The sequence below is a fragment of the Trachurus trachurus genome (genome assembly GCF_905171665.1).
Source record: "Trachurus trachurus genome assembly, chromosome: 11".
Classification (NCBI taxonomy): domain Eukaryota; kingdom Metazoa; phylum Chordata; class Actinopteri; order Carangiformes; family Carangidae; genus Trachurus; species Trachurus trachurus.
In genome coordinates, this window is record NC_139904.1 from 12,317,603 (window position 1) to 12,345,422 (window position 27,820).

The following is a 27,820-nucleotide window of genomic DNA, read 5'->3' on the forward strand; positions in this document are numbered from 1 at the left end:
AATGATTCATAACCAGATCCAATCTAATGGTCAGATTTTCTTTCCAATAACCTTAAGTACAGAGAGCAAAACTGCCCCAACAAGTTAAAACAAATGAATCCTCATACAGATACGTTATGATAGATGCTATGTGCCTATATTGATAATACAGTATAGGCATCTTTATTGCCTATGAAATTTCTAAGAGATAGAGTATATACATATTAAGTTAAACAAATATGTATATCTCTCGTTTTGACAATGTTAACAAATAGACTAAATTAGTTGAATTCACATGTTCAAGGTTAACTTTCACCTCCGGGGAGGGTTAACAATAGATGAGTGGATTAGCAGTGACTTTCTCCTGAAAAAAAAAGCAGAGGAAAAGACAACATGCAGAGCTAACGTCTAGAGAGGTGTGACAATTTTTGCATGTCTATTTTACTAGATAATATGTATTTCTGATTTAAAGCAGAAGTAAATGGTCCGGTTGTTTTCGCTAATGCTGCGTTCCAGGCAGGCTTTTGAAATCGTAAATTACAGCTTCAAGTCACAACTTACGACTTTGTAGCGTTTCAGGCAACCCACTCGTGTTTTTCCGACCTGTTTTACCTGTGAAAGTCACTATAACGTCCACTCGTAACTTCCGACCGGTGAACTCGTACCAGATCGAACTGGTACGACTTCACGGTCGGAAAAATACGAGTTTCCTTGAACGCACCATAACCGTCCTCGTCGCTACGTCACCACATTCACGGCGTTCCTTGGCTGCACACACAGCCCTGCATGCCGTTCTCTCTCCTCATTGGATAAAAACTGTAGGATACGATAAATGTTTTCTCCTCGGCTCAGAGCAGAGCAGAGGGACTGACAGACCCGTGTTTCAGACCAAACACTCTATGTAAGTGATTGCTGTCGGAAGATATAACTATTTAAGACTTATATTAACACAAATATATCACTTACTTCTGCTTTAATAAAAACTACATGAAATCGATTGTGTATTCCTCTTTCATTATTGGTAACTGTTTTACAGCTAAGGGGGTTTTCGTCCCTTCGCTTGGCGTCGGGCTGAAGAACGCCCCTTAGCTGTGGTATAATGAGTGTACATAAAGGCCTGTTGTGATGTATTTCTTAAATAAAGTATACATAATCCGCAGCCACGTTGTTTTCAGATTTCAGTGCTTTTATTCTCAAAAGGTTGCTGAGCACTGTAGGCAAAAAACTATACACTTTAAGAGGGTTATTTTTTATAGCAAAGATTATTACATAACACATTTCCGAACACATATACTCCAAACAGAATTTAGGCACAAAAACAATTTCTGTGAACAGTCATCAGACTCGAGCCCTCATCCACTTGCAGCCACTTCAAAAGGGTAGTGCTGGGGGAAGTCATGGACGACCTTCAGGGCTTCGTTGTAGAGCTCTAAATCTGTGGAGGAGACAGACAGGACAGTAATTTAGTGCTGCTCTGTTACGGCCACTGCACCGTCCTATTCATGAAATGAGACCCACCAAAAAGGATGCCCTTGTCCTCTCGTAGCAAGTTGTATGTTGTGGCCATTATTCCTCCTTTGTTGGACACCATGCCGATCACCTCCACCACGCCGCTCAGCTCCTCTTCCAGCTGAAAACAAATACATGAGGAGACGCACACAGATGACCTCGAGTGACCTTTATGTTATTTGGCAAACCTGTATATTCATTCGCGCTTCATAAATTATTTACTTATCCCAAGTTATTTCTTCATCATTACACTGAACAGTGTTACAACGCCTAATAAATGTTCCTGCAGACCTGTTCATTAGTGACGGGACGTACTGTGCCGAGGCTTTGGAGCGTGTGTCGAGAAATCCAGGAAGTCTTTTATGAAGCGCCGCATATCGAGGCTTGCTTCATTTAGTGCGAGTGACGTCACTTGTGAAGTCTGAAGCCTTGCTGGGTCAGTAAGTGGTTTGAGCGATTTACGAACATGTATAAAGCGCAATAGATCCCCACAAAATCTTTGTTACTGTTTGCCAATTTCCAAGCACAGTGGAAAAATATTGTTTCTTAAGAAAAGATGAATATAGACACCATCATCCTAGTACCTGTAAGCACAACTCCCATCTTTTGAAGATAATGCAACAGTTTAAAAAAAAAACATCTCATGTCCTACTGCATTTACTTACCGGTACATATTGACTGAAATAATACTAACTAGTTTTTTGACATTAATAGAGCTCTATTACCATTACACAATATGTTAGAAAAATGAATGAGTGAACCACACAAAATTACAGTAAGGCCCACCCGGGCTACGAACTGTTTGTACCGCTGCCGTCTGGCAAGCGGTACAGGTACATCAAGGCAACCACTACAAGGCTTCAGAATAGCTTTTTTCCTAGAGCGGTGAAGGCTATCGCCCCCTTGTAGTGGCATGCACACACACACACACACACACACTCACACGTACTTTCCCTCCCAGATACACTCAGACTGGCACTTATGCACTTTATTTCCATGCAGCTACCCCCACATACTTGCGCAAATTGTATTCTTTATTTTTATTTTTCTATTCTATTTATTACTGTATTGTATGTTGTGTTTTTAAGCCGTGGGTCCGAAGACAATTTCATTATCTTGAATAATGACAATAAAGATACTCTGACTCTCTGACTCTGACTCTGACTCTTTATTTCTATTCAGTAGAAGTAATCATTCCCATCCCTACCCTGCTGCAAGACATCCAAGAGAGGCTATCACAAATAGTTGAAATGACAATGAAGGTTTTGACCAGCAGGTGGGGGAAAGCATCAAGGTTTCATGGGGTTTCATCTGACCATCACTACTGTTCATATTGGGCCAAGTCCAAATATAGGTGGGTCATTTTTTAAATGTTGGTTTTTAATACTAAGCCATTCTACATGTGCTGTCGAAAGCATGCCGAGCCATGTAGGCCAGGTTTTTTCCCTGTCTGTAAACAGAGGTTATCTAATGTATGACCTAAAACTCAGTTACAGTGTGTGTACAACGGGTTACATTATTAAAAAAAAAACATGTGGACAAACGATGAAGGTTTAACAACAATAGGTTTTTTTTTTAAAGTATTTTTAGACATGTGATATGAATTATCAATCAATTTCTCAGTAAGCTCCAACATTTCCTATTCAGGTCAATAGAGGTGATATGTCTGCCCCTTGATCATTTTTAACACATAAAAAGAAATAATGTGTTTGCTTGTTCTGTATTCTGTGTGTTTGTTTAGTGTTTATGCGTTCTCTTTTGCATTTACATATAAAAAATTATGCTGACAGTCGATCGACTTGTAAAGAGACCACTTCTAAAATGAACTGTCACAACAGTATCTACTATCTTACCTGCATCAACGTCGTTGTTTTTGTCATTGACAAAATAAAAATAGATGAGTTTCTAACCCTACACATGGATGTGGCAAATAGTTAATACATTGCATGCTAGATTTCTAGGACACATCCGCATTAAATGCATAACTTATTGTGATTTCATGTAACGTTAGGCTACTCACGGGTTCATTCATTTCCACTGTTGCAATCTTTCCTTCTCCGTCCAACACAGTGAACGACTTCCCTGAAGGGTGAACCTGACAGGACAAAGAGTAACTGGGTTAAAACCAGTCGCAGTGCAAGTCGCCATGTTTTCAACTGTTAAAACAAACTCTTTGGTTCAAGCTCAGCAGCAGCAGCAGCAGCTCTTCACCACACCAACCTTTTCCACACGCCCGACGAAACAAACTGGTTTGTTGATGTGCTGCGACAGCATCGAGCAGTTTATTCTTGTTTTGGGGACGTCCAGTATTCCTGCCATCTTCCCGGTTTGCTGTTTGTGGCGTCTCTGAGCTCTGAACGACGCCGAACAGCGCGGGAAATGACTCCGTTGGTTACTTTTGGATGACCCCGTCGCCCGAAGCGGGAGGAGTTTGATAAAGTGACGTCGAAACGCGAGCTGTCCTGAACTTGCGGACTACGCGGGAATAAAAATCGAGCGCGCTCAGCTTTTATAACGACACATCCGGTGTGCTCTGACATTTCATCCCCCGGAAACACCAACTAATGGTTCCGGCAACCGGCATATCGGTAGCCAACTTTTTTTTGTGAGTTTTTCTATGAAAAGTGCTATATAAATTAAATTTACTTACTTACTGATAAGGTGCAAAGGATACAGGCATTTGGCATTTAAAGGGACAACGAGGAGTTTTGGAAAAGCGAAGCGTTTTCACACTACATTTATGAGCCTCCGCGCGCACCGTACATTTCTTTGACCCGGCGCAAGACGGACTCATGTTTTCATTCATCAAAAATTAAAGTCAGAGGTTCAAAGAGGTTCACATACCATCGTAGTTCCGACCATAAACGGCGATTCTGCGGCGTTATTCTCATAACTCGCCATGAAGGAAACGCTGGTCGGCTCGACCAGCATTTCCGCCACCACTAATAATAACAAAATAACGATAGAGACAGATCGATATATTTAGCGAAAATGGAGCCATTAACAAGTGTGAGTAGCGGAGATTCATCCACATTAACGTGAGACTTTTTTATAACCGAATAGAAACTCCTCGTTGTCCCTTTAACATAAAACGGAGCAGCCAAATAATAAAATAAAAATAAGTTATAATTTAGAATAGCAGAAGACGGGTCCCGCATAGGCCTGTCTTAATACCTGCAGCAGAACTGATGTAAACGCAGCATAGGCTCCACAAGGGCAGATGGTGATATTTTACTTTGGGACAGGTCTTCCATAGTGGCACAGCGGGGCACCTGCCCCCCCTCCAGCAATCTGATTGTAGCCTATGTACAGAGCTCAGCTCAGAGTGCAAGATATTTATTAGTTTTGCTTATTCTGTTAAGACTTCTTTTCTAGCTACAAGATAGAGTTTGTTATTGACAATAATTTTAAGATTGACAAGTGGAAAATGAAAAGGACATAGGCATCTTCCTTTGGTGAAATATTCAATGTGGCCAGTAAAAGCAAGATGAAGACATACTGTAAACAGTGTAACTGTACAATATAAACCCTGTTGTCCATAGTGACACAATTCTGGCAGACTTTGTTTGACTGGTTAAAAAAAGGAAATAGAAAATAGGCTACACCCTTTAATAAAAAAGAACATAACGTCCCCCTGAAATGTAAATTCTGATAAACATGGTTGTGTTTTTGGGCAAATATAGTACACCCTTGCAGAAATCTCTCAAATAGCCATTGACTTTTGTGTTTTGTGTGTATATACATGAAAATGATTTTTTTTACTTTAATTATCTGTCAAAAATGTTGGTGCCAGTTGTATCATAACTTCAACTACACAACAATACAGGATGACATATTAATGAACAACTTATGTTTTTTTTTATTATAATAAAAGACAATAACATCATAATATCAAACAATCAGGACCCCCCCCCCCCCCCTCCCCTTTCCCCCATATTGTCACATTAATGCATTTACTTTCTAATAAGCAAAACAAGTTGTAGGCCTATTAGTTAATAACAACAAAAACACACAGTGAACTATATCAAAGCAAAAGTGATGAGAGAATTTTAATCATATGTAACCTGATCTCAAAAATGTCACATATAGTCTGCAAGACCCTGGAGGGACTGCTGATTGGTGTCAGCAAGTTCTTTGAGTCTTCTGTGGTTCATCCTCATGTCCTCCATCAGGCTGTGTATGCCTTCACTGTACAGTAGCTCATTTCCACTGATCTGACCCACTATTGTTGCCATCTCCTCCATCACCTTCATCACAGGCTCCAGCAGGACCAGGTGTCGGGTCTGCAGCTCCGCCACACTCCCCACCCCACTCAGCCGTCCCAGCTGATGGACCGCACGTCTAATTTTATCCTGAATATCAGCAACAACCCTACGCTTCTTAGACATGTGACGAAGTTTGGCATCTGTCTCACAAATCTTATTGTCAGCTGCTGTGATTTCATGCTCAGCTTGATCGACCAATGAATGGTAGTGCTTGACTCTGTCAGAGTATGAGTTCACCTGAGATTCACAGCTGTCTACCTCCTCACGAGCTGTGTCCACAGCTTCAGAGGCCTGGTTCAACTCCACTTGACCAACAACAATCATGACTGGTCCTGAAATAAAAACAGATTAATAATTTTGAAAAATAATATGTTTATAAGATACATACAGTGGTCACTTATTATCTTGAAAATAACCTGTAACCTGCTTTATTTACTTACCAGCAACCCAACCAACAATTGGGATGGGAGTGATAACAAGCCCTATGTTTCGGAGTGTCTCTGCATCATCTCTCTTCTTTCTCAGGTCCCTCAGGGTGTTTTCTGCTGAGCGCAGGTTTCTCCTCTCTGTCTCTAGAGCTTCTTTGTAACTGCTTAGAGTGGACTGGAGTGACGACAGCTTTGTATTCAAGTTTTTTAACTCATCAGTTTTCTGTTTTTTCTGCTTTGCTAACTGACTCTGCTCTGCAGTGAGAGACTCAGTTTTCCTGTCCATTTGCTGAAGCTCTGTTTTGGCTATGCGCTCTGATTCTTCCATCTGCAACTTCATGTTCATAATCTGCCATCTGATATCGTCAAAGGTCTGGCATCCAGGAAGGACCACGTCTGCATTAATACTGAGGAGGATCTCTGAGACATTGTTGAAGGATTGGAGTCCACTCTTCAGTGGTTCAATCAGAGCCCGGGACAGACGCCTCAACTCCACTTGCTGTCCCATAGACATTAGAGCGGAGAGAGCCCATTCTAATAGATTATTAACTATACCAACCAATGCCATAAGTACAGTAGCTCAATTTAACAGTTGAGTACTTGATTTCTGCAAAACAAAAACAAATATTTTGGTTAATTTATTTAAGTTGAAAATGATACAATATAGAAAGCTGACACATCTCTATGGGCAGAACCCCTCAACTAAATCACCTTTCCTGCACATACTATTCTTGTTTCATTTCTGTTTTTGTAATTGTCCTTGGTTTTTATGGTGCAAATTAATAAAAACAAAATAAAAACTTGACAGTTTGACAACTGATGGATTGTAATATAAAAAGAATGACTGAAAAAAACTCATCCAGTCATACATCATTAATTTTAGTGTAGATACATTGACCTTGTGTTAACAACTATACAATAATAAGATACAATATAATAATAAGACTACAGCTGTCTGTAAACCTACCTGTTTAGGGGTCCTCTGTGCGTCCCTCTAAGTGCTGATGTTCCAGAGTTACAGAAAACAATGTTATTTAAAGTCAGTGGGAGGTGACAGGGGAGGAGCTGTGTGTGTGAGTGTGCAGCCTACTGGAGACATTTGGTCTGTGTGTGTGTGTGTGTGTGTGTGTGTGTGATAACTGAGGACAGGAGGCGGATACAGAGACCTATATTCAGACGGTGGTCACGTGATTTCAGGGAAACTGTGTGATTTCCAGCCATACAGTAGGTGGTGCTGTGTGGAAGTGAAAGTGAAATAATGAACAGTATCCACATTGTGTGCAAGTTGGCTCATACCATAAGTGGATTTGTCATTATAAGCAGGTCATTGAGTGCAGAGGAGGAGTTTGCCTCCCACAACTGTGTTTATAGAGCTCTTGACAGGAGCGCAGCATCTACTTCTCAACTAACGCAGACACAGTCTTGCTTCCTTCAACAGCAAAGGTATGTGAATTGATATTTTCATATGTCTTATGGCTTCTTATGCAAATCTTATGAAACTCATACTTCAGCAACTTAACTTTATTCCTATGTCATTTTTGTCCTACATGTTTTGTTTTTATACACTGAGTGGAATAATTCCAATGAGTGAAACCAGCCGTGTTGTTGGGTACAGTACTTTGGAAAGTAACTTATTTTATTACAAAGTTCTATCAAAAGTAATATGTTACATTACTGTTAGCCTATTAATCAAATAACTCATTTAAAATACATACAATTGAGGAAGGAGCTGTAATGACTGCTAAACAAGTTAATGCTCTCTCCTTTGCTTCATTAATTGCCCGTCGTCTGATTCTTCTTCTCTGGAAAAGTCATTCACCCCCTTCAAACACATCCTATCTGCAGGACCTGTTATCATTTTTAAAACTGGAAAAGATAAATACACCATTTGTGGTTCAACAGACACATTTTACAGATGTTGGCAACCTCTCATCTCTCACTTTCAAAGAATGCAATCTATCTCATTGAACTCAAAAAATATCATGGCATGATGGTTATTCACTAGGGATCCAGGAAATACATGTTGACAATATATTATGATGTCCTTTTCTGTTGCCTGTTTTTTCTGATGATGGTGCCGTGTGATAAGGGGGTGTAATATCAAGTACCTACAGCAAAAACTGCAGGGGCAATTGGGAATGGTGGAGCAGTAGGCAGAGAGTTGGGGATTCAAGCTTTCGGTAGGTAAGGCACCAACAATATGTTACATTGGAATTACATGGCCAAGAAATTGAGCAGGTCATTGTGGTTAGATGTGGTTCGATGAAAAGCTGACGTGGAGACAGTACATTGACAAAGTCAGAGATATGTATAAATAAGTCAATAATCTCTTAAAATGTTTATCAGGAAGAGATTAGGGAGCATCAAGGGCATCACTTTTAAACATATATCAGGCTATTATGCGGGCATCACTAGACTATGGTTGAAGTTGTAGTTTACATGTCAGCATGATGATTGCAGGGAGCATGAGAGCACCAATGAAAAGAGCTTTGGGTGGATAGGGAATGGAGTAACAGAACAGACAGGTTTGGCTCAAATCCCATGCCCCGCTACACCACAAATGATCACAAAAACAAAATAATAATCAATATCAAACAAAACACCAAACAATAACCCATACTAACAGAAAATTTCATGACTCCTACAAGTGTGGAACCAGAAATTTTAGTTGCTAAGATTAGAATAATACCTTTTCCTTGCTATTCTCCACCAGCAAAAAGAGGGTTCATCAAAAGTAATTTCTGCTCTTTTTTCTTCTTTTTTTTTTTTTTTTTTTTACAGTAAATACAATGGCCGACCAAGTTGCAAAGACCACTCAAAGTCTCACCACTGCAGCAGAGATGCGAGAAACCACCAGGATGCTGATGCAACCCAATGCAAACTGGGAGGAGTATCTGACTCCTGCTCCCCTCTCTATTGCCATCATGGGAGAGCTTGTATTCATCTCCTCATGTGATGACTTCTCCATCAACAAAAACACCCCTAAAGATGGCTTCAAGTACATCAAGTACCCAGACTCCTTCAGGGCCTGTCTCATGCAGATCTGTAACTCAGGCTGGCATGCATTCAATGAAGCCCACAAGAATATGGATCAGATCCGCATACACACAGGAACAGTTCCTGATTACATGAAGGCAGCGATCAACATTCTTTTCAATGCCACTGATGAAGTTGTTGAAAACCTCCTCCCAAATCAACTGCAGAACATTCGTGAAATCGCAGACGACTGTGTGGTGTTAGCAGACAGTGTTGAAAAGAAGTATTCTGACGTGATCAATTTAATCCAGGAGCTGCTGGAGGCCTGTGTTAACGCTCAACACTTTTATGGAGAAGAGCTAGAAAATGTCAAGATGAAACTGGAAGAGGCCAAATTGAAGGAGCAGACTGCCAAACTTCTGAATGAACGATCCAAGAAAGCAATGGAAGCCATGTCAAAACAGGCGGAAGAAGCACAAGACCAATTCAAGCAATCCATGGATTCACTTCCTTCTGGCTGGGAGATGATTGGCATGGATTTTGTTGAAGGGTTTACAGGAGCTGTAACAGGACTGATGAATGGGCTCACTAATCAAATGACTGGCTCTTGGGGGCCCGTGGGAGCAGCTCTGGGAGCAGCTCTGGGATCATCCATTGAGCAAAACAACCCAGATGATGACGTTGATGGGATCACACAAATGAAAGCCTGCAGCAGGTCTGGGCAGATTCTGAGCCTCATAGGAAATCTCAAAACGTTTGTCAGTGGAAATGAAATAGACTGGAAGAACCTGTATGATCAGAAGGAAAAATGTCCAAAGACCCAATGGACTGGGAAGCAATTTGAGAGGATCTCTCAGGAAATGACGAAGATGCCAAAGGACAAAACATGTGATAAAGTTTTGTCACTCTGTGCAAAGAGCCTCAACGTATGTGAAGAGCTGGCAAAGTATACCCCTGATCAGAAGTGGGATGAGGCAACAACTACACAGCTGGTTGAGAAACTAGCGCAGCTGAATGAAGAAGCCTTCGCTTTTGACTCCATGAGCAAAGGAACTTTAGGCACTCCAGCTTTTACCCCCAAATCACCGATGATGTTTAAAGCAGAGAACAGCAGCTCAGAAAAGAAGTCTGCCGGCCAGAGAGCAGCTGAGAATGCTCGTTTCAAAATAGAGCAGAGCCGAGAACAACTCAAACAAACACGGGAGCAATATGAGAAGTGTGTGGAGAACATGGAGAAGAATGAGAAGGAGCTAAATGATGTTCTGATTGAAATGCAGAACTGCAAAATCAAAGAGGTTGACTTTGATACCACCATCAAGATGCTGGTCAAGGGTCTGGATGCCATGGGCAGAGTCAAAGAGCAGTGGGAGAAGATGGTGCGCTTCTTCCAGATGGTCTCCAACATCATCAAAACTAGCCTCAGCAAGACACTGAACAACTTTGTCACAACATCTGAAGATACAAAGAAACTATCTTACAATGGGAAGCTCTTTGCCAAAGACCTCCTGTACAATCAGGCCTTTCAAGCCTCCAACATTGCCAGCCTGGTCCACATGATTTCAACGACCTACACTGAAGTGTCCAACAAGTACCTGATGGACAGAGTGAGCAGCCTGGGCAAGCTCATGGCCATGGATAAGGAGAAACCAGAGTTCCTGAGTGAGCGTGAAAGTCTGCAGGAATCCTGCCGGGATGCCCAGAAAGGGATTCTCCAGCTGGTCCTGAAGAACAAGAAAGAGTTTGAGAGGAAGACTGATGCCAGGATGGTAAAAATAGAGGGCGAACTGAAGGCTGTTCTGCCAGCTGCTCCACCGCAGGAGACTGAGAGAATCAAAGAAATTGTTCAGGGAGGCTTTAGTGAGGAAGAACAAGCAGATTACTACTAATTTAAGTCAATTGTTTCTCACATCAGATAAAACAAAACAGTGTGTGGATGTAATGATCAGAAACACAACATGCCGGCTATTACCATACAGTATAATCTTGATAATGTAGCATTGCTATTAACTGAAAACCACAGACAGTTGTTCCTGTCACTAAGCTTCGCTAGAGATGCTTTTTTTCTGATTTGTTCTTTCCTATGCTTTATTTTAATTTAGACAATGTGCAAGTGATGAAGAAAATCTTAAGCAGAGCTTTTAATAAGATGGTATGTGTAGAAATATATCCTGGTTTTAGAGACAATGTGTCACACCACAGTTCTTCATTTAAAGGTCTTTTATTCTGACTGCTTCCTGTCTTATTGTGAAAGTCCCTGTGTCTTGTCTTGGTGTCACTTACTTTGTATAGTTAAGTTGTTTCCTGTTTTATTTTGAAGTTTCTGTCTCGTCATCCTGTGTTCTCCCTGGATTTACCATGTCTCACCTGGGTTGATTGCACCACCTGTGTTTTCCCTTGTGCGTCTAAGTTCAATGTCTCCCTTTGTCTATGCGTTTATACCCTGTGTTCCTGCTAAATACCTTTTGTTCCACCACACCCGCTTTCCCTGAGTCTGCATTTGGGTCCAATCCTCCACACACCCGGACATATGGCAGTTTGATTGGAACTTGGGACTTTTGATGGCTATGGATGAACCGTTCCATAATTAATTACAATAATAATATATTTATATATGACCAAGTCAACAGGAGGAGCTATATACTATGATCTCTGTTTAAATCTCTGAAATCAAATGTATCTCTGGTGAAAGGCTTTTTTTGGGGGGGATGAATTGTTTTCTCACCATCTATGGGAAGCATTTAAGAATGAATCCCCCCAAAAATGTGTTAAGTCCCTATCATGCATTTTGAGACACTCTGCTTACAATGGACAGGGTGTATTGTTTTGCATTATCTGTTCTCATTTGTTTGAATAAATTCTTGAAGATGATGGACGCCTTTCTTTACTATACTGCATGAAAAATCTAATCTATTATCCCTTTTCGCTGTAACTTTGATATTAACTATATTTTGAAAGCCTGGATATTTAGACTTACTGTTAGGAGAAGGGAAGGGAATCAATTCTTGAATCTGCTACCTGAGTTAGATAGAGACTTTGTTTGTGGGAGTTCTACTGTGGTACAAACCACAAATCTGCAACATGCACCAACATATCAATTTCTTTGTATAGGTAGGCCTATATACAGTACAAATATATAAGTATTCAGGTCAGTGACATCAATGTTGACATAGTAAACCATGGAATTAATTTTGTATTTTAAATATTACTGTAAGTGACTTGTCAGAGTGTGGGGAACTCAACTCACACATAACTATCAAAGAAAAACCTTGAATTGCAATTGAAATACTGTCTAACTAGCCATACCTGCACTATTACACTTATTGTGGAGAATTATGTTTTTCCCTTTTGGTGAATAGCCATGTCATAAAACACACAGTCTCCTGCTGTTTATACTACACCAATCAATATGAAAAAAAATATTGAAATCAGTTTTATTCTAAATCATTTCATTAGCTTCCCTCTTATGCAAAGGGTGTAGTTTCACAAAGATTATGTCACACATCATAATTTATATGATATCATAAGGATTATGTCACACATCATTCAGGGATAATACACACTCTGGAGTGGTTATTCTTGATTAACTTATTTGTGTTAGGGGCTGGAGAGTTTCATGTACCCCCAAATCAGTTCTGATTAGTTCTTTATTATAAATCAATAGTTGGTTTGCTCTTTCAAAATGTATTTCAATGGTATACAATAGGCCAAATTAATCTGATGGCTGAGTGTGTAATGTACTGTCTGTCATATCAGCTCTTTGGAAGGATTTTCTTGCGGTGCAAACCAACATCATGTCTCCACCTAGTGGCCAGATGTAAGTGCTACAAGACCCAGTCCTATAAGAACAGTAGAATAAAGAAATCAAATTCTTGTATCTTTTCACATAGACTGTGGTGAATTAAAAAGAAAAGCTTCACACGTCGGCTCTTTCTTGGGTTTTAATAAGCATTCATGAATGGAGTCACACACGTACACCTGAACAGCACATCGTCAGTGGGTGAGTGAGTTCCCAAACACATACCAATAGACACAATATGGCACCTCTGGTGGTTCTGCCTAGTCTCACCACCAGGACACAACAATCCCTTGTAAACTTCCACAGGACACTCTTTTATGGGAGCATTTCTGGCTCCACCCTTTTGGTGGATTTATAACTCACAAGGTTTAAGTCGCTCCACTGTCACGTCTCATCTACAGTATGCGGCACACACAGAGATATCGATGAGGCAGCAGATTGTACCTCTCCGTCAGTCTCTCTCTCTCTCTCTGGACATGCATGTGTATATATTACATGAGCATGATTTTTTAGACTTTAACCAGATTATTTGTCAACAATGTCAGCACCACTTCCTGCTTAACTTCAACTACACAACAGGATGGCATATTAATGAATAACTAATTTTTTTTTATTATTATAAGGGAGAAAAATATCATTACATCATACAACCAGGAAATAATTAATGTCACTTTCCCCACATTACTGCAATGCATTTGCTTTCTAATAAGCAAAACAAGTTATATGAGGCAACAAAAACACACAGCAAACTACTGTATATCAAAGCAAAAGTGATGAGAGAATTTTATTCATATCTAACCTTTCATTCATTTTCTATACCGCTTATCCTGCACTAGGGTCACGGGTGAGCTGGAGCCTATCTCAGCTGACTTGGGGCGAGAGGCGGGGTACACGCAGGTCGCCAGTCTATCGCCGGACCAACATGTATATAGACAGACAACCATTCACACTCTCATTCACACCTATGGGCAATTTATAGTCGCCAATTAACCGAACCTGCATGTCTTTTGGTCTGTGGGAGGAAGCCGGAGTAGCCGGAGAGAACCCACGCATGCACGGAGAGAACATGCAAACTCCACACAGGGCCCCAGCCGGCCAGCGGGTTCAAACCCAGAACCCTCTTGCTGTGAGGTGACAGTGCTAACCACTGCACCACTGTGCCACCCCATATCTAACCTGATCTTTTAACCAGATTTTTTTTTTGAGATCATATGTAACCTGATCTCAAAAATTTCAAATATAGTCTCTAAGACCCTTGAGGGACAGCTGATTGGTGTCAGCAAGTTCTTTGAGTCTTCTGTGGTTCATCCTCATGTCCTCCATCAGGCTGTGTATGCCTTCCCTGTACAGCAGGTCAGTTCCACTGATCTGACGCAGTATTGTGTTCATCTCCTCCATAACCTTCATCACAGGCTCCAGCAGGACCAGGTGTCGGGTCTGCAGCTCGGCCACATTCCCCACCCCACTCAGCAGCCCCAGCTGATGGACCGCACGTCTAATTTTATACTGAATACCAGCAACAACCCTCCGCTTCTCAGACATGTGACGAAGTTTGGCATCTGTCTCACGAATCCTATTGTCAGCTGCTGTGATGTCACAGTAAGCTTGATCGATCAATGAATTGTAGTGGTGTACTTGGTTATAATATGAGTTCGCCTGGGATTCACAGCGTTCTACCTCCTTACGAGTTGTGTCCACAGCTTCAGAGGCCTGGTTCAACTCCACTTGACCAACAACAATCATGACTGGTCCTGAAATTAAAACAGATTAATAATTTTGAAAAATAACATGTATACATACAGTGGTCACTTATTATCTTGAAAATAACCTGTATACTAACAACCTGCTTTATTTACTTACCAGCAACCCAACCAACAAATGGGATGAGAGTGGTAACAAGCCCTATGTTTCGGAGTTTCTCTGCATCATCTCTCTTCTTTCTCAGGTTCCTCAGGGTTTTTTCCGCTGACTGCAGGTTTCTCCTCTCTGTCTCTAGAGCTTCTTTGTAACTGCATAGAGTGGACTGGAGTGACGACAGATTTGTATTCAAGTTCTTTAACTCATCAGTTTTCTGTCTTTTCTGCTGTGCTAACTGACCCTGCTCTGCAGTGAGAGTCTCAGTTTCCCTATCCATTTGCTGAAGCTCTGTTATGGCTATGCGCTCTGACTTTTCCATCTGCAACTTGATGTTTATAATCTGTCGTCTGATATCATCAAAGGTCTGGCAGCCAGGAAGGACCATGTCTGCATTAATACTGAGGAGGATCTCTGAGACATTGTTGAAGGAATGGAGTCCACTCTTCAGTGGTTCAATCAGAGCCTGGGACAGACGCCTCAACTCCACTTGCTGCTCTGCAGGCCTTAGAGCGGAGAGAGCCCATTCTAATAGATATATAGATATAGAGATAAATATAATAAATATACCAACCAATGCCATGAGTAGCTCAATTTAATAGTTGAGTACTTGATTTCTGCAAAACAAAAACAAATATTTTGGTTAATTTATTCAAGTGGAAAATGATACAATATAAAGCTGACACATCTCTATGGGCAGAACACCTCAACTAAATCACCTCTCCCGCACATACTATTCTTGTTTCATTTCTGTTTTTGTAATTGTCCTTGGTTTTTATGGTGCGAATAAATAAAAACAAAACAAAACAAACAAAAAAACTTGACAGTTTGACAACTGATGGACTGTAATAGAAAAAGAATGACTGAAAAAAAAAAACTCATCCAGTCAAACGTCATTACTGTAATAGGCTTTATGCACAGCTCCACTACTTCCTGAAATAAGCCAGCTCCTTCATTTCCTGTTTTACATTATTGGACCAACTGATTAATCCAGGTGTGTCTGACCTCACAACAATGGTCAGACACACCTGGAGTAATCAGTTGGTCCAATAATGTAAAACAGGAAATAAAGGAGCTGGCTTATTTCAGTTAAGTAGTGGAGCTGTGCATAAAGCCCATTTTGGTGTAGATACACTGACCTTGTGTTAACAACTATACAATAATAAGATACAATACAATAATAAGACTACAGCTGTCTGTAAACCTACCTGTTTAGGGATCTTCTGTGCGTCCCTCTAAGTGCTGATGTTCCAGAGTTACAGAAAACCGTCACTATTTAAAGTCAGTGGGAGGTGACAGGGGAGGAGCTGTTTGTATGTGTGGGTGTGCAGCCTACTGGAGACATTTTGGGGATTGTGTGTGTGTGTGTGTGTGTGTGTGTGTGTGTGTGTGTGTGTGTGTGTGTGTGTGTGTGTGTGTGTGTGTGTGTGTGTGTGTGTGTGTGTGTGTGTGTGTGTGTGTGTGTGTGTGTGTGTGTGTGTGTGTGTGTGTGTGTGTGTGTGTAGATATGATTAATGAGGACATGGTGCAGCAAAGGGGCAGATAAGAGAGGCCCATAAATGTTCAGGTGGTGGTCATGTGGTTTCAGGGAAACTGTGTGATTTCTAGCCATAGGTGGTATGAAGTGAAAATGAAACAATGTACAGTGTTTGAGCAGCAGTAATGATTATGTGTGGGTTGGCTCATGGACTTGAAGATTTGGTCATGCTCATGCACACTCATATTCTTGCTGGCAGGGAGATAGGAATAAGTTATTAACTTTATAACTTATTTATGATAGGCTACATATGTAAGTTTCCAAAATGATTTTTAATGAATGAGCACACGTGGCATATGATGAGGATGCCCAGCAATGTTGAGTTTGTTCAAGTTAGTTTGACTTCGTTGAAACTAAGTTATGTAAGTAGGCAAATGACTCCACCTAGATGTTCCATATAACCATAACCTAAGTAAAGTTTGTAGGATATTGACAGATTGAAATTCTCAGTTTAATAACTTACTTACTGTCTAACTAGCCATACCTGCACTATTAGACTTATTGTGGAGAATTGTTTTTTCTTAGTTTTGGTGAATGTTGACAGCCACGTCATAAAACACAGTCTCCTGCTGTTTATACGACACTAATCAATATGAAAAAATAAATATTGAAATGAGTTTTACATCAGTTTTATTTCAAGGGAAAAAGGTCTCAGCACACCTGAAGATGCAGGTGCGTAGGGGGAGGGCATAACCCAAAATGCAAAGTTTTTTGAAGAAGCTCCCGCACACTGTCTCACTCTCAATTATTTTATTAAAGCAACGTTTCAGTCGGGAGTATGACCTTCATCAGGCATATGGGAAACACTTCACACATGATTCATATACGTATATACATATATTACATACGGTGGGTGGGAAACCCATCGGGACCGAAACATTGCTTTAATAAAAAAGTGTATAGTTTTCACAAAGATTATGTCACATATCACAGATATCATAAAGATTATGCCACACATCATTCAGGGATAATACCTTTTTTTTTTTTTTTACAGTCTATGGATAATACACACTCTGGAGTGGTTATTCTTGATTAACTTCTTTGTGTGAAGTCAGAACAGGTGCGTGTGGCTGGAGAGTTTCATGTACCCCCAAGTCAATTATTTTTGTTTTTTTATTTTTAATAAATCAATAGTTGGTTTGCTCTGTCAAAATGTATTTCAATAGTTCAATCAAAAAACATGCATGGAGTGCTGCATGGGTATCAGTTGTCTTTGTCTCTTGTCTCCACCTCCCCTAAGGCTTTTTAAAATCACCTTCCTACTCTGAGTGCCTCAGTTCCCACTACCATCTGTATTTCAATAGTATACAATAGGCCAAATGAATCTGATGGCTGAGTGTGTTATGTACTGTCTGTCAAATCTGCTGTTTGGAAGGATTTTCTTGAGGTGCAAACCAACATTATGTCTCCACCTAGTGGTCAGATGTAAGTGCTACAAGACCCAGTCCTATAACAGAACAGACCACATGAATAAAGAAATCAAATTCATGTATCTTTTTGCATAGACAAACTGACAGATGATCAAGTTGGCAGTAATTGCAAACTATTAATATCAACATTCAATCAACATTCATTGACTTCTCCATGTTCCTATTACATGAAAATGATTTTAGGTTATTTGGCAAAACTGGCCGGTGCCAGTTTCAGCTTTATCCTCAACCACACCACACATTTGGGTCACCCTCTGAATGAATAATTCATGTGTTTTTATAATAGCAGACACAAATCTCATTACATCAAACAATCAGAAAAACACACAGCAAACTACATCAATACATTGGTATGCAATGTGCTATATAAATAAAGATGCCTTGCCTGCCTTGCCTTGCCATCAAAGCAAAGGCGGTGATATAATTGTAATCATATGTAATTATCATTTGCACTCTTATTATGTCATATGTTATTTGTCAGCAAGTTCTTTGAGTTTTCTCTGGTTCACCTTCATGTCCCCCATCAGGCTCTGTATGCCTTCAGTGTTAAGCAGCTCGTTTCCACTGATCTGACGTAGTATTGTTGTCATCTCCTCCAACAGCTTCATCACAGGCTCCAGCAGGATCAGGCGTTTGGTCTGCAGCTTGGCCACACTCCCCACCCCGCTGAGCAGCCCCAGCTGATTTACCACTCGTCTCATTTTAACCTGAATATCAGCAACAACCCTACGCTTCTCAGACATGTCACAAAGTTTGGCTTCTGTCTCACAAATCTTTTTGTCAGCTTCTTTGATGTCACACTCAGCTTTCTTGATCTCGGAATTGTAGTGCTGCACTTTGTTAGAATATGTGTTCACCTGAGATTCACAGTTTTGTACCTCCCGACGAGCTTTGTCCGCAGCATCAGAGGCCCGGTCCATGTCCGCTTGACCAACACCAACCATAGTTCCTCCTAAAATTAGAATAGGTTGATGATGGAAAAAAGTTGATAAAGTGTGCTGTGAAAAAGTCCGCTTTTTCATTTCAGACAGATACATAAAGTGTTCATTTTATCTATACCAATATCCAGCTGTTTTTACTTACCAGCAATCCAACCTACAATTGGGATGAATAAGAGACCAATCCCGACGTCTCGCACTGTCTGTGCCTTATCTCTCTTTGCTCTCATATCACTCAGGGTGTTTTCTGCTGACCGCAGGTTTCTCCTTTCTGTTTCTAGAGCTTCTTTGTAAATGCTTAGATTGGACTGGAAGGATGACAGTTGTATATTCAAGTTCTCTAACTCGTCAATTTTCTGTTTTTTCTCCTTTGCTAACTGACTCTGCTCCACAGTGAGAGTCTCAGTTTCCCTGTCCACTTGCTGAAGCTCTGTTTTGGCTAAACCCTCCGACTCTTCCATCTGCTTCTTCATGTTCTTAATTTCTTGTCTGATATCATCAAAGGTCTGGCAGCCAGGAAGAACCATGTCTGCTTTAACACTGAGGAGGATCTTTGAGACAGTGTTGAAGGAACAGAGTCCATTCTTCAGTGGTACAACCAGAGCCTTTGCCAGACGCCTCAACTCCACATGCTGCCCTGCAGACCTGTGATGTAGAGAGGAAAGGGTTAAAGCAGCTACATAACAGGAAGAGCTGAGAAGAGTCCACTGCTCAATTCACTTTATGCACAGCTACACAACTTCCTGAAATAAGCCAGCTCGTTTAATTCCTGTCTTACATTATTGGACCAACTGATTAATCCAGGTGTGTCTGAGTAGTCACAGTGGTCAGACACACCTGGATTAATCAGTTGGTCCAATAATGTAAGACAGGAATTAAACGAGCTGGCTTATTTCAGGAAATAGTGTAGCTGTGCATAAAGTGAATTATAATGTTATTTTTCATAACAGATCAGTTTGCCAGAGCCACTTAAATTCAGTTTCAATTCACTAGGTCTAATTAATAGAAATTAGAACTGATCTTGATAAAATAATCATGGAGACAATTGCAGCGAGCTTGGACGCAGTGGCCCCCTCTAGGAATCTGTTTTGATTTGTGTGCACCCAAACCTTAAAGTGCTGTAGAAATGGTGAAAGATCAATTTAGTAACAATTAGTGAACTCTGAAAATCCGATACGTACCCAGAGCAAACAACACGATCCATGAGTACCTCGTATTGACAGCTACTTGATTTATACTAAATGAAAAATAAACTTTGGTTAGCTTATACCAGAAGAAAATGACAAAATACAGAAATTCAAACTGTGAAAAAAAGAGAAGCGAGCACTCATAAAAAAGGCAAAACACTTTAGGAAGTGCACGGCTACAGCAAAACAGAAAGGGAGGAAAGCCAGCACACTCTAAATCTCTTATGAGTTTTATTGCAATAATAATAAAACAGGACAGGGAAGGGATTTTGAGTGTGCTGGCTTTCCTCCCTTCCAAAATACAGAAATTCACCACATCTCCATGGGCAGAACCCCTAAACCAAAACACAAAAGTTTCACAATTTAAGATTGTAGAGGACTATCTACAGTATATGTCTGTAGACCTACCTGTTTAGGGATCCTCAGTGCTTCCCTGTCAGTGCTAATGCCATTTAAAACCAGTGGAAGGAGATAGGGGAGGAGCATAGATTAGATTGAAAGATCCAAACTCTAGATGTTACTAAGTGAAAATGAAAGTATCCAGTATATTGACTAAAGGTAGCAGCAGTAATAATTGTGTGTGTGTGGGTTGGCAGTTGGACTTTGGACATTTGGTCACACTCATGCACTTTGATATTATTGCTGACAACGAGATTGAAACAAGATATCAACTTTATAACATATCATATTACAACAATAATTTAAACCATAATTGTTGGTACCCAGCCGTTAAAGAAACAAAGACCCACAATTGTCACTGAAATAACTTGAAACTGAAGTAATAATAAATAAAAAATTTAGTGAAAACTAAAATCAGACATTGCTTTTGAATTGTGGTTCGACAAAATTATTTTAAAAAACAAACTAATGAAACTTGTCTGGACAAACATTATTGTACCCTTAATAATCTTAACTTAAAGCAGAAGTAAGTGGAATATTTGTGTTAATATAAGTCTTAAATGGTTATATCTTCCGACATCAATCACTTATATAGAGTGTTTGGACCGAAACACGGGTCTGTCAGTCACTCTGCTCTGCTCTGAGCCGAAGAGAAAACATTTATCGTATCCTACAAGTTTTATCCAATGAGGAGAGAGAACGGCATGAAGGGCTGTGTGTGCAGCCAAGGGATGCGCCTGAATGTGGTGACGTAAGGACGAGGACGTTATGGTGCGTTCAAGGCAACTCGTGTTTTTCCGACCTGTGAAGTCGTACCAGTTCGATCTAGTACGAGTTCACGGGTCGGAAGTTACGAATGGCCGTGACAGTGCACTTTCACAGGTAAAACAGGTCGGAAAAACACGAGTGGGTTGCCTGGAACGCTACAAAGTCGTAAGTCGTGACTTGAAGCTGTAATTTACGGTTTCAAAAGCCTGCCTGGAACGCAGCATTAGCCAAAACGACCGGATCGCTTACTTCTGCTTTAATAATTTTGTTGCACAATCTTTTGAGGCAATGGGCTCTTTGCACAACTCCAATAGTTCCTGAACTTAGTGCTGCTCCTTCATTTCCTGTCTTACATTATTGGACAACCTGATTAATCCAGGTGTGTCTGACCATTGTGACTACTCATGAAGGGCTGTGTGTGCAGAGAGGGAAAGAGGGAGAGAGAAAAAGAGACAAGAAAGGACTGTCCTACTACTGGCTAAGCAGGCGTACACGGTAATTATTCTGAATATTGAAACTTTTGTACCCATCTATAAGAAACTAATCTGTGAGAAAAATGTATGTGAAATGTGTTGTTTTGCTACAGTGTTCGTGGAAGCGTGAATCATTCAACCAGGGTAGATACAGTTGCAGTGCTTCATTTAGCAGGATATATGAGGTATTTTGCAGTTTTGGGGTGTGGTTTTGTGAATTGTATTGAGTAATTTGATAAAACCAGGCTAGTTTGCAAAATTGTGTTTTAGCAATTGAAAAAAACTGAAGGTCTTCGTCGTGAGTCTTGTTTCGACACACTCCAACGGTACCTGTTATCTACCTACAATTGTCAATAAAGTTAGCAGGCCAGGGGACAAAACAAAACCTCAATAGAGTGCCATGGTGCCTGGGGTTGGAGAGTTTCATATACCCCCATATAAATTCTAATTGATAAATAGGCCAAGTTGAAAGTGTATACACACATAACAGATTTTGTGTTTGTTTTTGTGAATTTCATAAATTTAACCAAGTTCAAAGTTTGTTGCCGCACTTGAACACCCTGGCCAATGGTTACTCATTAATTTTGTAATGTAATTTTGCAATGGCCTTTTGTACACACTGCAATGTCTTTGTGTGATAAGATATACTGGCAGTAGCAGTAGTGTGTGTGTGTGTGTGTGTGTGTGTGCGTGCGTGCGTGCGTGCGTGCATGCATGCGTGCGTGTGTGTGTGAAGGTTATTATATTTTTAAAATTGTCACTAGTTTTTTTTTATTTTAATTTAGTTTTTCACTTTGCTTTTTTATTTCAATTTAGTTTTAATTAGTTCAACAAGTGATTAAGCAGTTTTAGTTTTTTTTGAGGAATTGAATAGTATTTAGTTTTAGTTTATCAGGTATTGGGAGAAAGCCTCTGTGAGACATCTGAATATGAACTTCCAAATTTGTGATATTTTTCCTTTTTAGTTGCATCCCATAAATGTTTCTATCAGTCCTCACCACGTTACATTCACTCTCTCGTCCCATATTGAGCTGTGGCTTTTTCTTTCGGCTTTTTCTTCTGACCTACATCTCCTCAGGTCTGACTTCAGAGCTAGTCATACCTACAGAGAATCCTTTGTACTTTGAATGTCTCTTTGTATCTTGTCTACGATTAACTCCTTAGACCACTCAAGTGAGACAATTATCTTAGGGGATTTCAACTCTAACTGGCTTGACCGGTCTTCTCTTAACGATCGCTTTTTAGCAGTATAAATCTCACACAACTCATACCCACGAGGGTGTGCTCTAGCTCAGCCTCCCTGCTTGATTTGATACTAGTCACCCATCCTGACAGAATTATTCAATCCGGTGTACTATCAGATTCTTTTAGTGACCACTCCATTGTCTTCTGTGTTTGGAAGATGCCTCATCTTCCCCCTAAATTTATTAAAGTAAGGAAAGCTATTAATATTGATCATGATCTCTTTATTGAAGACATTTTAAACATAAACTGGGAGTGGTTTCAGCTAATACCAAAGGTTGAAGATGCATGGCATTTTTTCTATACTGAGTTTCTCGAGGTTATCAACAAACACGCACCCTGGTCAACAATCAGAGTTAAGGGTAGACACTTACCACTGATTAAAGGAGAACTTATTAATTTATTCAAACAAAGAGACAAGGCCTGTTTCTGATTGGATTGCTTACAAAGATTTAAGAAATAAATGTACTACTAAAACAAGAAATGCTCAAACCAATTACTACAAAGACTCCCTAACAACCAATTTTAAGAACCCCAAACAATTTTGGAAGACAATTAATAATGTACCTAATAAATCTTCAAAAAACACCCCTACTCATATTAAATTGAATAATGAAATTATTAGTGACTCACTATTAATTGCAGAAGCCTTAAGTCAGCACTTCTCATTAATTGGCAGTTCTCTATCTGGTAATCACTGCTCTGACCTCACCCTGATTAATAAAAGGTACAGGAGCTCCTTCACCTTTAGAACAATCACCTCAACTGAGGTTCAATGGGTCACTGACGGACCCCGCAAAAACAAACACCAAACATGGATCACCATGTTAAATTAGCTGTTTTATTTCATATACGACACATACCACCGTATGTGGCCTGTTGACCGTGATTCATATAACCCCAGTTACTACCATACTTTTTTTATATATGTTTATTTTCTTTTTTACTAATTACTAAAAAAAAAAGTTAAATAATCATGGCTCAGCAAGCCGTTTAATATGACCATCAGGTAAGGCAGCAAGGCAGAGAGCGTTTCACTCTTAGAATGAGAAAATGAAAGGAAAACGGCACCGGAGGATTTGTGTTCTAAATGTTACAGACGCACTGTGTACAGATGCACTATTTCAACACTTTCTACTTTTAGGTCCAGTGAGCCACACTGCATACAAACCACACCAGTAAACAAACCATGGCCCGTTTTAAAGTGGACCAAACAGCTCTTGTGTGAAAGCGACCTGAATTAATGTATGGTTACACAAATGTGGATATAAACATGACAGTATATAAATTATTTTTCTTTATTAAAACTTGTTTTTTGTGTAATTATTCAGTGATAATGATGTTATTTTTGTCATATATTTTATACACTGAGTGATATAATATAAATGCACTTCAGTGTGGAAACAGAAATGAAAGCTGTTAAAATTACCTTTATCGAATGATAAAGGTAATTTTAACAGCTTTCATTTCATTTCTGTTTCCAATCAATCAATCAATCAAGAACTTAATTTGCCCCCGATGGGCAATTAAAAGCAGCAGGTAGAGCAGCAAGCTTAAGTTAAAAACAAAACCAAAACCAAACAAAACAAAGAAGATAAATATAAAATAACCACCAATTGTTGTTATTCTCCACCAGATTAACTCTTTCGCGACCACACTAATTCCTCAGCACATCCGCTCAGGACCACATGTTTTTGGCTATTTGTTTACCTTTTATCTCACGTCGAACCGAACTCTGTACGTCACCTAGAAACAAACGGTCTTCACTTGGTTGAAGAGTGACTTTACAACGTGCTCCACGAAAAAACGGCGAGTTTTTCCGCCGTTTCGTTCGTGAGGACGAAGTAGAAGAAGAGAGCTGGGTTTCTCCAAAAACGGAGCTCCCGCTCTAGTTTCAGAGAAAAACGCACTTTTGTGTCAAGTGGCAATCTGCTCATTTTACCGCTACTCTGCAGTGTGGCATGTCTCCCAAATCATTTCTACGGCTAAATAAATATATTTGTAGGCATATCTGGGGGGTGTGGCAGCCTGGAGAGCAGCGGTGCAGCGGTGTGGGTCTCTGGCCGCAGCGCAGCAGCTCCGGGACACTGCTGTGTGACTGGCCGGCGATGAGTGCTCTGGGGCGGGGGCGGCCGGTCACAGCCCCCGCTGCAGAGCGCCCGCTCCGCTGCTCAGCGCCCGCTCTGCTGCACAGCGCCGTGAAAACAGCAGTGATAACGGGCTTTCAGATCCGAGTCTCCAAACCATAAACGTTTGTAACAGCACCGGTAAAAGTCGCCACATTTGTCGTCGGTCGCTTTTGTCAAAAGAGGGTTTGGAAAGTCGCCAGATTCAGCGAGAAAGTCGCAACAATGTAGCCGACAGCCGCACAGCGCTGCACGCTGTCCCCACAGCAGCATTCAAGGAGGACGATTACTCAAACAAAACCAAGATCACACAGTTTATAAAAAACATTATGTTTTGATTTTAGTTTAAAACAGTTTTACATATCAGAGGACTACCATATTCACACACAGGGTACCTCAGAGTGTCTATTATCGTAATCTGTAAAAAAAAACGGTTTTGACGAGTTTGCTCGTCAGTGGTCGTGAACGTTCGGCAGGCTGTGACGAGTTTACTCGTCAATGGTCGCGAAAGAGTTAAGAGGGTTTACAACTTCATCCAAAGTAATTTCTCCTTTTTTTTTACAGAAAGATACAATGGCCGACCAAGTTGCAAAGACCACTCAAGGTCTCACCACTGCAGCAGAGATGCGAGAAACCACCAGGATGCTGATGCAACCCAATGCAAACTGGGAGGAGTATCTGACTCCTGCTCCCCTCTCTATTGCCATCATGGGGGAGCTTGTATTCATCTCCTCATGTCACGACTTCTCCATCAACAAGAATGCCCCTAAAGATGGCTTCAAGTACATCAAGTACCCAGACTCCTTCAGGGCCTGTCTCATGCAGATCTGTAACTCAGGCTGGCATGCATTCAATGAAGCCCACAAGAATATGGATCAGATCCGCATCCACACAGGAACAGTCCCTGATTACATGAAGGCAGCAGTCAACATTCTTTTCAAAGCCACTGATGAAGTTGTTGAAAACCTCCTCCCAAATCAACTGCACAACATTCGTGAAATCGCAGACGACTGTGTGGCACTGGCAGACGGTGTTGAAAAGAAGTATTCTGACGTGATCAATTTAATCCAGGAGCTGCTGGAGGCCTGTGTTAACGCTCAACACTTTTATGGAGAAGAGCTAGAAAATGTCAAGCTGAAACTGGAAGAGGCTAAATTGAGGGAGCAGAGTGCCAAACTTCTGAATGAACGATCCAAGAAAGCAATGGAGGCCATGTCAAAACAGGTGGAAGAAGCTCAAGATGAATTCAAGAAATCTATGGATTCACTTCCTTCTGGCTGGGAGATGATTGGCATGGATTTTGTTGAAGGAGTCGCAACAGCTGTAACAGGAGTTCTGAATGGGTTCACCAGTCTAATAACTGGCTCTTCCCAGAAAGCAGCTGGATCACCCACAGAGCAAAACAACCCAGATGATGACGTTGATGTGATCACACAAATGATAGCCTACAGTAAATCTGAACAGATTCTGAACATCATAGGAAATCTCAAAACGTTTGTCAGTGGAAATGAAATAGACTGGAAGAACCTGTATGATCAGAAGGAAAAATGTCCAAAGACCAAATGGACTGGGAAGCAATTTGAGAGGATCGCTAAGGAAATGGAGGAGAAGCCAAAGAACGAAACACGTGACAAAGTTTTGTCACTCTGTGCAAAGAGCCTCAACATATGTAAGGAGCTGGCAAAGTATTCCCCTGATAAGAAGTGGGATGAGGGAACAACTACACAGCTGATTGAGATGCTTACGAATCTGAATGAAGAAGCCCTTGCTTTTGACTCCATGAGCAAAAAAGCTTTAGGCTCTCCAGCTTTTACCCCCAAACCACCCATGATGTATAGAGCAGAGAACAGCAGCTCAGGAAAGATGTCTGCTGGTCAGAGAGCAGCAGATAATGCCCATTTCAAAATAGAGCAGAGCCGAGAACAACTCAAACAAACACGGGAGCAATATGAGAAGTGTGTGGAGAACATGGAGAAGAATGAGAAGGAGCTGAATGACGTTCTGATTGAAATGCAGAACTGCAAAATCAAAGAGATCGACTTTAATACCACCATCAAGATGCTGGTCAAGGGTCTGGATGCCATGGGCAGAGTCAAAGAGCAGTGGGAGAAGATGGTGCGCTTCTTCCAGATGGTCTCCAACATCATCAAAACTAGCCTCAGCAAGACACTGCACAATTTTGTCAAGACATCTGAAGATACAAAGAAACTCTCTTACAATGGGAAGCTCTTTGCCAAAGACCTCCTGTACAATCAGGCCTTTCAAGCCTCCAACATTGCCAGCCTGGTCCACATGATTTCAATGACCTACACTGAAGTGTCCAGCAAGTACCTGATGGACAGAGTGAGCAGCCTGGGCAGGCTCATGGCCATGGATAAGGAGAAACCAGAGTTCGAACAGGAGCGTCTGAATCTGCGGGAATCCTGCAAGGCAGCCCAGGAAGGGATTCACCAGATGGTCGTGAAGAACAAGAAAGAGTTTGAGAGGAAGACTGATGGCAGGATGGCAAAAATTGAGAGTGAATTGAAGGCCGTTCTTCCAGCTGCTCAACCAGAAGAGACTGCGAGAATCAAAGAAATTGTTCAGGGAGGCTTTAGTGAGGAAGAACAAGCAGATTACTACTGATTTAAGTAAATTGTTTCTCACATCAGCTAAAACAAAACAGTATGTTTGTGGATGTAATGATCAGAAACACAACATGCCGGGCTGGCTATTACCATACAGTATAATCTTGATAATGTAGCTCTGATAGTAACTGCAAACCACAGACAGTTGTTCCTGTCACTAAGCTTACCTAGAGATGCCTTTTTTCTGATTTGTTCTTTCCTTATGCTTTATTTGTGATGAAGAAAATCTTAAACAGAGCTTTTAATAAGATATGTGTAGAAATATATTCTGCTTTTAGAAACAATG

At 40.7% G+C, this 27,820-nt stretch overlaps 4 protein-coding genes across 9 annotated transcripts in view; 2 read left to right on the forward strand and 2 right to left on the reverse strand.

The window, feature by feature from the left end:
* Positions 1 to 1,150: 1,150 nt before the first annotated feature.
* On the reverse strand, positions 1,151 to 3,928 carry rpa3 (replication protein A3). Its single transcript, XM_083982460.1, has 4 exons — positions 3,709 to 3,928; positions 3,509 to 3,583; positions 1,498 to 1,609; positions 1,151 to 1,414 (listed from the first exon to the last, which is right to left on the reverse strand). Exons 1-4 carry the CDS (start codon positions 3,805 to 3,807, stop codon positions 1,332 to 1,334), a joined length of 369 nt encoding a protein of 122 aa, XP_083838586.1. The 5' UTR covers positions 3,808 to 3,928; the 3' UTR covers positions 1,151 to 1,331.
* A 1,506-nt stretch (positions 3,929 to 5,434) lies between these two features.
* The window catches only part of LOC310994025 (uncharacterized protein), a 32,656-nt gene continuing 10,270 nt past the window's right edge, over positions 5,435 to 27,820 (reverse strand). Inside the window, exons 1-3 of one of the 4 annotated variants that reach the window (XM_083982531.1) lie at positions 20,308 to 20,323; positions 6,194 to 6,788; positions 5,435 to 6,085 (exon numbers count right to left, since the gene is read on the reverse strand). In XM_083982531.1, coding sequence (XP_083838657.1) covers positions 5,568 to 6,085; positions 6,194 to 6,749 — 1,074 coding nt within the window. In that variant the 5' untranslated portion in view covers positions 6,750 to 6,788; positions 20,308 to 20,323 and the 3' untranslated portion in view covers positions 5,435 to 5,567. Of the gene's footprint in view, positions 6,086 to 6,193; positions 6,789 to 7,148; positions 7,284 to 16,015; positions 16,029 to 20,307; positions 20,324 to 27,820 lie in introns of those variants that run through there. The other 3 variants (XM_083982530.1, XM_083982528.1, XM_083982529.1) reach the window with 3 other exon arrangements.
* LOC310994022 (uncharacterized protein) lies at positions 7,469 to 27,747 on the forward strand. Of its 3 annotated transcripts, none has more exons than XR_014595771.1 (3): positions 7,469 to 7,624; positions 8,963 to 11,180; positions 27,676 to 27,747. XR_014595771.1 is itself a non-coding variant. In XM_083982523.1 (2 exons), exon 2 carries the CDS (start codon positions 8,971 to 8,973, stop codon positions 11,041 to 11,043), a length of 2,073 nt encoding a protein of 690 aa, XP_083838649.1. In that variant the 5' UTR covers positions 7,469 to 7,624; positions 8,963 to 8,970; the 3' UTR covers positions 11,044 to 11,949. The 3 variants fall into 3 exon arrangements, 1 of the variants encoding a protein (XP_083838649.1); XR_014595772.1 differs by lacking the exon at positions 27,676 to 27,747 and adding an exon at positions 11,409 to 11,949 and having other exon boundaries at positions 8,963 to 11,344; XM_083982523.1 differs by lacking the exon at positions 27,676 to 27,747 and having other exon boundaries at positions 8,963 to 11,949.
* Positions 25,483 to 27,532, forward strand: LOC310993178 (uncharacterized protein; the record flags this gene model as incomplete). Its single annotated transcript, XM_083981493.1, has 1 exon — positions 25,483 to 27,532. Exon 1 carries the CDS (start codon positions 25,532 to 25,534, stop codon positions 27,530 to 27,532), a length of 2,001 nt encoding a protein of 666 aa, XP_083837619.1. The 5' UTR covers positions 25,483 to 25,531.

Coding starts and splice junctions, on each gene's coding strand:
- rpa3 (XM_083982460.1), bottom strand. CDS start 3,807: ATGGCAGGAATACTGGACGTCCCCAAAACAAGAATAAACTGCTCGATG. Junction 3,584..3,708: donor TCGTCGGGCGTGTGGAAAAG/GTTGGTGTGGTG, acceptor TTGTCCTGTCAG/GTTCACCCTTCAGGGAAGTC. Junction 1,415..1,497: donor GGACAAGGGCATCCTTTTTG/GTGGGTCTCATT, acceptor TCTCCTCCACAG/ATTTAGAGCTCTACAACGAA.
- LOC310994022 (XM_083982523.1), top strand. CDS start 8,971: ATGGCCGACCAAGTTGCAAAGACCACTCAAAGTCTCACCACTGCAGCA.